The 10,239-nt window shown below is 43.9% G+C and overlaps 1 protein-coding gene across 1 annotated transcript in view; it reads left to right on the top strand.

Moving 5' to 3' along the window:
- Window positions 1–1,837: 1,837 nt before the first annotated feature.
- tmem235b (transmembrane protein 235b) overlaps window positions 1,838–10,239 on the top strand; it is a 54,043-nt gene continuing 45,641 nt past the window's right edge. Inside the window, exon 1 of the mRNA XM_078225707.1 lies at window positions 1,838–2,996. Within this exon, the coding sequence (XP_078081833.1) occupies window positions 2,777–2,996 (220 nt within the window). The 5' untranslated portion in view covers window positions 1,838–2,776. The remainder of the gene's footprint in view (window positions 2,997–10,239) is intronic.

Genomic DNA, 10,239 nt, shown 5'->3' with positions numbered 1-10,239 from the left:
AGAGTTTCTAAACTCCACTCTGAAAAACAGGCTTTAAAATCTTCTCTCATAATAATGTTTTCCCTTAGTTTGTATTCTGAAATCCTGTGCAGGTTTTCCAAATATAATTTTCAAACAAAACTTCTGCTCCAGTTTTAACAGTGAATCCAGTCCAAGATTTTACATCAACCCCTTTTAGGATTTCTTTGTCTTGACTGCTGTACAAACTGTTCACAATTTGCTTTAACTCTCAATTCCTAGACTCTTATCAAAATGGCATTGGACGTTTAATTTACCTCTGAAGTCTACTGGCCCACTTTAAATGTGGTTAGTGCAATTACCTCTTTAACAAAGACAACACTTGGTTTACTCTTCCTTGAATTATTTTGAACAATACCTTGGTCTCTGTTCAATTGTCTTAGACATTATTTCTGTCCCAATTCTCTGGTTATCTGGACTGTAACTTGTACTGTAGGAAGTCTGCCTCTTTTCAACTCTCTTGTCCTGTTCAGTTTCTCCTGGCAGAGTTGAGAGATGCTCATTCCCCAGTGTTCTGTCTTCAACTGCCAACAAATTCAGCTGAAGCTAAAACTTAAAAAAAATTTTTTTTGATTCTTAGAAGGGCCTCCAGTTGCTAAGCAACCCCGACTAGTTCTGTTTATTCTTCATAATGTAACCCTCTCTAAGCACAATAGAATCACAGTTGACCAACACCCACACATACAAACCATTTGTCCAGCATGAATCTAACTATAGGTTTTACCCTTCCAGGCACAGAAATATTAAATTCATCCCTCTTAAAACTATGCCTCATTTATAGTGTGTACCAATACAAATATAAATCCCTTAAAACTACCTTTATTTTCCTAACAAAAGTCACATGTAGGCTGGATCAAGTTCGGACAGCAGATTTCCTTCTCTAAAAGGGGCATTAGTGAATCAGATGTGCTTTTAAAAACAGTTTCATAGTCACCATTACTGAGACTAGCTTTAAATTTCAGATTTTATTAATTGAATTTAAATGCCACCAGATATTATACCACTATGCCTGTGTTGCCCCCTATAAACTCTCCCCTTAAAATGGGAATCCATAATATAGGCTCAGGTTTCTTCCCACAGTCCAAAAATGTGCAGGTTAGGTGGATTGTTTTAAACTTGATTTATTAGTGTCACAAGTAGGCTTACAATAACACTGCAATCCCCTAGTCACCACACTCCGGCGCTTGTTCAGCGACACTGAGGGAGAATTTAGCATAGCCAATGCACCTAACCAGCACATCTTTTGGGTTGTGGGAGAAAACCGGAGCACCCGACGGAAACCCATGCAGACACAGGGAGAAGGTGCAGACTCCACACAGACAGTGATCCAAGCCGAGAATTGAACCCGGGTCCCTGGTGCTGTGAGGCAGCAGTCCTAGCCACCGTGGCCATGCTACATTGCCCCTTAGTGTCCAGGGATATGTAGTTCAGGTGGATTAGCCATAGTAAATGTGTGGGGTAAACACAGTAAGAAGTCTAACAACACCAGGTTAAAGTCCAACAGGTTTATTTGGTAGCAAAAGCAAAATGTGTGGGGTTACAGGGATAGGGTGGAGTGGAGGGAAGGGCCTGGGTGGAATGCTCTTTCAGACTCGATGGGCCGAAAGGCCTTTTTTTTGCACTGTGGGGATTCTATGCCTCTACCTGATAACAGGGCAGAGAACGTGAATGACCTATTGCTGCTGTATTTTATACCATTTCTGGGTATCGAGGCTGCTGTTGGTGTTTTAACTGCTTTGACCACGCGGAGTGCTCTGAGCAAACGCCGATCTTTACTACCCAATCTGGGAAGCAGCCTGCTGTGCTGATTCAAGCTCATGAGAGTGGAAATACCATGACCACAGATAACAACTTGCTGAGTAACTTTGAGCTGACTGCAACTCCACTTTCCGCGTGGAATAAGCCACACAGTGAAGTAACCTTTAATATTAGTGCCAATGTGGAGAAAATGCAAGAATCACCGCTGCAAATGTCAAACATGTGAGGACAAGGATAAATTCGAATGGAAAGATAAGCAGCAAGGGAATGAATACCTACAAACTCCCGGAATCCCAATACCTTCAACATGGTGACTGTTAAGGAGTTTTAAAGTTTATTTATTAGTGTCACAAGTAGGCTTACATTAACACTGCAATGAAGTTATTGTGAAAATCCCCCAGTCGCCGCACTCAAAAGCTGGAAGGGGAAATCTGGAGATGGTGGGATGCAGAAAGCGTTTGGATCAGTGTAAATATCGAGATCAGCCGGCTAGGCTGAATCTGAGCAACAGGAGAAATCGTCAAATTGTGTGAAGATGTGCAGCAATATTCCTGTTCTCTGTGCAACCAATCGTTGAGGAAGAAGGGCTATTAAGGGTTGGTATAATAAATATATTTAGGCATTAGAGAATGTGCCATGTAACCCGTTTGCAGCCAGTACCATCTGCCCGATACTTGTTGTAAAACCCCTTTTAACTGATGGTCAAAGCGTTGGAAATTGGAGTTGACCGGGCAAAGAGTGGCAATTATAATGCAGACCAGATATCTGTAAATTAAACTCATATGATGGAGAATGGTGGGAGGAGGGGATTTAACTGCAGGCATACCATTTTCTACCGTTTATTTTCTGCCTTTTTAAAACGTTCGCCTCGTTATTTTTTATCTCGCAAACATCTATAATTGCGAGCAGTCAGAGGAGAATTCACACGGATGAGGGTGGTTGTGTGAGCATAGTCCCGCACATAGGAAGATGCAGAAAGGGGAGGACTCACAGCGACAGTATGATCTCGCCCGACACACTGGGCGATATTTGGGATAAGATGACTGTTGGAACAGTCTGCCTGACCGCTGGCTTAATGGGACTCTCAAGTTTTGTGTTTCTGGCGGTGGCGATCGGTACGGATTATTGGTATGTCATCGACGTTTCCAACTCCAGATATGACTATGGGGAGGATTGGGAAGATTTAAACTCTCACTCTGGCCTCTGGAGAATTTGCGAAGGTAGGGAAATCTATAGAAATCTTCACCGAGCTATATTTCATAGAGACAGTACCTTGTGAATGATAAACTATGGGACATTATCGAAGTATTAATCTGGCTGTTTGACTGTGCAGTGACCCATGTTAATCTCACTGAGTGTCACTGCAATCTTACCCTGTTTTGGACCTTATCTTGTACCTGGCCAGAATGATGCTTGTTAAGGTTCTGATTAGCTGCCAGGTAGCGTGCCGCAATATCTCACCATTGGAACTGAACTTTCATATCATTTTCTTCCCGTCTTTGTAATGGAATTATTGTTGTCGAGTAGTCACCTCCCGAAATTAGCCTGGATTTGAAACGTATGTACAACTTGTACTCGGGGGTAGTAACTATCTTCCCAATTGAGTTTAACTCCTGTCCAACATTATCTATCCATTTAACATCAAGACCACAGCCTTTTTGACAGAATGGGCGCAGCTTCATTTGGAAACAAGAGCAATTGCAGTCACATTGTAAAGTATTTCTAAAAATAAAATTTAAAATTCAGGGCGAAGCCAGCACGGTGCTTATCTCCAATCTCGCCATTGAGATTCAGATGTGAAGGATGGGTCTGTATCAGAAACATGGGGAGCGGCTCTGTTAGAATCAACAAAACGCCAGTAAACTGAACAGCTATTTGGCTGGGCTGGGTTATATTCCACCTTCACAATGCTATAGGGATTGAGAGAACTTTGAGCTTTGCTCTATACTCTGCCCCTCTAAGAGTGTGGGAATCCTGCCACAATCATCTCCTAAATATCTTTTTTTAAATACAAGCGACGCAATGCCTTAATTCCTTCAGACACTTGGGGAGAAGCAATAAAACCACTTGGCTGTATTTGCTGGTAAAGTTTGAGTTTATACGGCGCTGTTGAATAGCAACAGGATTCCACTGAAACAGCAAGGGTTTAGTTAGCAGTGTCTGTGGCTGCCTCAGGTGTAGAGCAGGAGAAGCATTGCAGATCTGTACAGCGACCTGAGCTGGATTCTCGTTCGCCCCTGCACCCCTCCCGTTGCCAGTATGTTTATGGTTCTGATACCTCTGCAGTAAACTAGAAAATAGACCTGCTGAGATTTTCCAGCAGTTTTGTTTTTGTTGTCGTAGAAAATAATATTAACTGGTTTGGATTGAATGTGATGAACACAATCTCTCCCACCTGCTGGGTGGCACGGTGGCACAGTGGTTAGCACTGCTGCCTCACAGCGCCAGGGACCCGGGTTCAATTTCGGCCTTGGGTCACTGTCTGTGTGGAGTTTGTACATTCGCCCCATATCTGTGTGGGTTTCCTCCGGGTGCTCCGGTTTCCTCCCACAGTTCAAAGGTGTGCGGGTTAGGTTGATTGGCCATGCAAAATTGACCTATTGTCAGTGGGATTAGGAGGGTAAATATATGGGGTTATGGGGGTTGGATCTAGGTGAGATCGTTGTCAGTGCAGACTTGGTGAGCCAAATGGCCTTCTTCTGCACTGTAGATTCTATGATTCACCCCAAGCAACATTCTCAGATTGGAGGTAAGGACCACATAGAGCACTGCCAGGTTCCACTCTCATCTGCTCCCATCCTGAACTGCAAAGATAACTCTGGTTTCTTTGCTCTACCGTAAGCTTCTTAAACTTTACTTGTCTGTCTCCTCCACCCGCAACTTTAACAAGTGTGAGGAACTTATCGACTTCATTATCAGCTATCTCTGTCACTTCTCCCAGCCCAGCGAAGAAAATTTCTCCAGATTCCCCAATGCCTCAGGCCTGAGCTTCCATTTTTCTCCCTCTCCCATCTCCCCCCCAACACACTCTCTAAGTTCGTTTTGTCCATAAAGCACTTTCTACTCCCTTGACCCAATTCTGAATGAAGTACTCACCACATTTTTAATTGGGAGGGGAGGTGATGGCCTAGTGGTATTATCGCTCGACTCTTAGGCTAGAATTTTACCACCCCATCCGCCACAGGAATCGGAGCAGGCGAGGGGCGGACAATGGAAAGGTCCGTTAACCTCGGGCAGGATTTTACAGTTTCGGGACGAGCAAGGCTGTAAAATCTCGCCCTGTTTCCAGAAACTCAACTAATGTTCTGGGGACCAGGATTCGAATCCCACCACTGCAGATGGTGGAATTTGAATTCAATAAAAAATATCTGGAGTTAAGAATCTACTGATGACCATGTTGATTGTCGGACAAACCCATTTGGTTCACTAATGTCCTTAGTGGGACGGAAATCTGCCATCCTTACCTAGTCTGGCCTACATGTGACTCCAGATTCACAGCAATGTGGTTGTCTCTCAACTGCCCTCTGAAATGGCCTCATTCAAGGGCAACAAGGGATGGGCAATAAATGTTGGTCAGTCTGTGATACCCAAATCCCATGAATGAATAAAAAAGGTTTTTCTTGTTTGGTTCCATGTTAGCTCACAGTATGTCCTCACGCCCCCTTGGCCTTCAGATCTGCTGCCTTCATCTCTCTCCTCAAAAAAACCCCTTGTTCCCCTGCTTTTGCAAACAGCCATTCCATCTCCAACGTCAGTTCTGCTCCAAAATCCTTGAAGTGCTGTCGCCTCCCAAATCGATGCCTATTTCTCCTGGGACGCCATGTTTGAGTCCCTCTGCAGTGACATCTGAATCGTTGAATGGTTTCAAGAGGGAGATAGACATATTTCTGATGGGAAAGAGGGATGGGGGGAGATGGATTTGAGAGCAGGGAGAGATCAGCCATGATCTGATTGAATGGCGGAGTAGGCTCAAAGGGCTGAATTTGCCCATGTCTGCTCCTAATTCCAATGTTCCTATCAATTTTCCACCTCTATCACAGGTTTGCGACACCAGCAGCAATGTCACTAACTTCTATACACTACAGCTCTTTAAGCCAGGCAATACTTTGCGTTAAAGAAAGGTTAAACCTGCATTGCTGCTCAAGCCCTTTGAGTCTTTGGAAACTCCTTTGTCAGGGAAAATTAGACTCTCTGTAACTGAAATTTTCACTCATGTTATGAAGGAAAAACAAACCTAGGCATGGAAGTAATGCGATAAATCCAAAAGTTTATCTCGATTTTGTGGAGGAGGGAATGGTTCCTGGCGCCACCAGTCCCTTAAAACAATTGCAGAGGTGATTGATAACTATCCAAGTCTATGTTCTTGTAGTCTCATCGTAACCATGTTAGAGCAGGGACATTTCTTAACCTTTTTACTTTCTAACTCTGCCTGTGATGCTCTTGGCTGTTAGCTGAACCCAGAATTAATCGAATTAAAGATATTTATGATGTGCTTTATTTCAATAAAGATCACAGAGGGCAGCTCCCTGATGTGCTTCTAATCAATGATTTCAGACGCTCCCTTGGCATTGATGGTTACAAAGTGCTTTTGGGAGTGTTGTGTTTTTTCAAAAGGTAACTATACAAACAGAACATTACTGAGGTGGTACCGCATTGTTCTGATTGGATTTACCCTTGTCTTCCTCCTATTTCTTATCTACATACTGCTCCTTGGCACCATCCTCTGAATACGTAACTTCAGGTTCCACATGTACATTGATAACACCCAGCTTGGCATCACCCCCATTTCTGCCAACCCCTCTGTTGCCTCTATGTTGTCAGACTGCTTGTTTGACAGACAATGAGGTGCATCATGCCGGCTTACAGCAAGATCTGGACAATATCAAGGCTTGGTCTGAAATGTGTTGGTAACATTCATGCCACATAAGTTCATGGCAGTAATAATCTCCAATAAGAGTCTAACTACAATCCCTTGGCATTACCATCATCAAATCTCTCACCATAAATATCCTGGAGGTCACCATTGAAGCTTAACTGGACCAGACACATAAATGATGTGACCATCACAGCAATAAAGAAGCTGGGGATTCTCTGGTTGGTGACTCACCTTCTGGCTCCTCAAAGCTATTCTATCCACCAACAATGCACAAGTCAACAGTGTGTTGGTCTACTTGCCTGGATAAGAGCTGCTCTAAAAATACTGATGAAGCTTGACACCATCTAGAAAAAATAGTCTGCTTGATTGGCAACCAATCCATTTCCTTAAACATTCACTCTCTACACCATCAGGATAGGAATATAGATAGGGATATAGATAATCTAAGTGAGTGGGCGAGGGTCTGGCGGATGGAGTACAATGTTGGTAAATGTGAGGTCATCCATTTTGATAAAAATAACAGCAAAATGGACTATTATTTAAATAGTAAAAAATTGCAGCATGCTGCTGTGCAGAGGGACCTGGCTGTCCTTGTGCAGGAATCTCAAGGAGTTGGTTTGGAAGAGGTAATTAAGAAGGCAAATGGAATTTTGTCCTTTATTGCTAGAGGGATGGAGTTTAAAAACAGCGAGGTTATGTTACAGCTGTATAAGGTGCTGGTGAGGCCATACCTGGAGTGCTGTGTACAGTTTTGGTCTCCTTACTTCAGAAAAGATATACTTTCAGAGGAGATTATGCAGAGGAGATTCACTAGGTTGATTCCGGAGTTGAGAGGGTTGGCTTATGAGGAGAGACTGAGTAGACTGGGGCTATACTCATTGGAATTCAGAAGAATGAGGGGAAATCTTATAGAAACATATAAGATTATGAAGGGAATAGATAAAATAGAAGCAGGAAAGTTGTTTCCACTGGCGGGTGAAACGAGAACTAGGGGCATAGCCTCAAAATAAGGGGAAGCAGATTTAGGACTGAGTTGAGGATGAACATCCTCACACAAAGGGTTGTGAATCTGTGGAATTCCCTGCCCAGTGAAGCAGTTGAGGCTACCTCATTGAATGTTAAGTCAAGGATAGATAAATTTTTGAACAGTAAAGGAATTAAGGGTTATGGTGAGCGGGCGGGTAAGTGGAGCTGAGTCCACGAAACGATCAGCCATGATCTTATTGAATGGCGGAGCAGGCTCGAGGGGCCAGATGGCCTACCCCTGCTCCTAGTTCTTATGTTCTTATCAGTGCAAAGTGATCACAATGTGTATAATCTATAAAATGCACTGCAGCAACTCACCAAACCTCCTTCAGCAGTACCTTCCAATTGAGTGACCTCTATGGCCTAGAAGGACAACGGCAGCAGATGCACAAGAACACCACCACCTGAAAACTCTCCTCCAAGCCACGCAACATCCTGACTTGGAAATATATCACCATTTCTTCACTGTCGCTGGGTCAAAATCTTTGATCTCCCTAAAAGTCTTGTGGATGTACATATAGCACAAAGACTTAAGCGGTTAAAATGGCAGGTCATCACCACCATGTTCATAGAATCATAGAATCCCTACAGTGCAGAAGGAGGCCATTCGGCCCATTGAGTCTGCACCGACCACAATCCCACCCAGGCTCAATTCCCATAACCCCACATTACCCTGTTAATCCCCTGGCAGCAGGGTCAATTTAGCATGGCCAATCAACCTAACCCACACATCTTTGGACTGTGGGAGGAAACTGGAGCACCCGGAGGAAACCCATGCAGACACAGGGAGAATGTACAAATCCCTACAGACAGTGACCCAAGCTGGGAATCGAACCCGGGTCCCTGGCGCTTTGAGGCAGCAGTGCTAACCATTGTGCCACCATGCTGCCCCAAGGGCAATTAGGGATGGGCAATAAATGCTGGCCTTGTCAATGATGCTTACATGTCTTGAATGAATAAAAATAAAATCCAAATTAAAATTAAAAATAAAATCCAATCATGGCAATTAGACGTTAGTCTTCTGCTGGAAACTCTGTTCCCTCAGCACCAATTGCATTCCCTTACCTGGTTCTGCCCTAAACCAAACAGGACTGTTGACGATCTTGTTGTTCTAATTGTCCCTGAGCGGAGATCCTGACCTTTGTATTCTACAGGTTACAAAAGCTGTCTGCTTTCACTGCTAAAGTGTTCATTCCTGTCCCTGTTTCAAGCAGCTTCTGCTGAAATTCATGTCCGTGACTTTGCCAATTGCATGCTCGCTATTCCATTGCTTTTCTAGCCGGGCTTCTACCCAACAAGTTCTATACATTTCTGCTGATCCAAAAATCTATCTTACTCCAAACCAAGTCCTGCTCATCCATCACTCCGTGTCCTTGCTGTCCCACATTGGTCCCCTCCATGAAACATCTTGTTTTAAAAATTCTCAACCTCCCAACCAAACCCCTCAATGGACAAACCTGATCTCTGTAACCTCCTATAGCCCTACAACTCTCCAAAAATTCTGCATTCCTCTAACTCTAGTCTCAGCTAAAGCCCTTCACACATCTACTGTCCAGTCCCTGAGCTCTAGAATTCTGTCTCTAAACCTCCCCACCTCTGTCTCCTCCTTTACAATGGTTTGAGTCAAGGAATTTTTAAAATGCAATCTGAAAATAACATCATTAACTGATGGAGAAATTCTCCCCATTAAGTTGAGGAAGGAGAAGCATAAACCCACACAGCCAGCTTATCATGGCTAACAGAATCCCTGTAAGGCACCTGAGGACACAATATATTTATATGGGCTGAATCCCACTGCTTGCTTCTGTACTCTGCAGTTCAAAGGCTGAACCAGACTTGTTTGAAGCGATGGGGTCTGAATTCAATTGGTTTCATCAAGGCACAACTACGGTGTTTGAGTGAGATGTAAGTAATGTTGACGGGTGAGAGTGTTAAATCAGACTTAACTGAACCTCCCATTTTGTAAGACATTGGGTGGAATTCTCCCATTTTGAGACTAAGTCCCGTGACGAAGGCGGGAACATGGAACGTTTCCCACTGTGGAAGCTGGCGGGAAAACACACCAAATCCTCCGGTTTCGATCTCACTAAAGTAGGGCCCACTAGGGGTCAAGGGGGCAATCTGTGGGTGGAACCAGAGCACATTGATAGAGGGTTGAATAAATAATTCACATCCATCTTCACCCAAGAGAATGAGGACGGTGGTCTGGAAATCAGGGAGAGAGACTGTGAGCTTCTGGAGCAAATTGACATAGGGAAGGACAAGGTATTGGAAGTGGTGGCAGCCTTAAAAGTGGATAAATCTCCAGGTCCAGATGAATTTTACCCTAGGCTGCTCTGGGAGGCAAGGGAGGAGATTGCAGGGGCTCTGACCCAAATTTTCAATTCCTCTCTGGCCACAGGGAAGGTGCCAGATGACTGGACAATAACTAATGTGGTCCCGCTATTTAAGAAGGGTTGTGGAGATAAACCAGGGAACTACAGACTAATGAGTCTCACGTCAATGGTAGGGAAACTATTAGAGAAACATCTGAAGGAGAGCATCTATCTCCACTTGGAGAG

The sequence above is a fragment of the Mustelus asterias genome, chromosome 12 (assembly GCF_964213995.1).
Source record: "Mustelus asterias chromosome 12, sMusAst1.hap1.1, whole genome shotgun sequence".
NCBI classification, from domain to species: Eukaryota; Metazoa; Chordata; class Chondrichthyes; order Carcharhiniformes; family Triakidae; genus Mustelus; species Mustelus asterias.
This window is presented reverse-complemented; position numbering and strand designations above follow the sequence as displayed.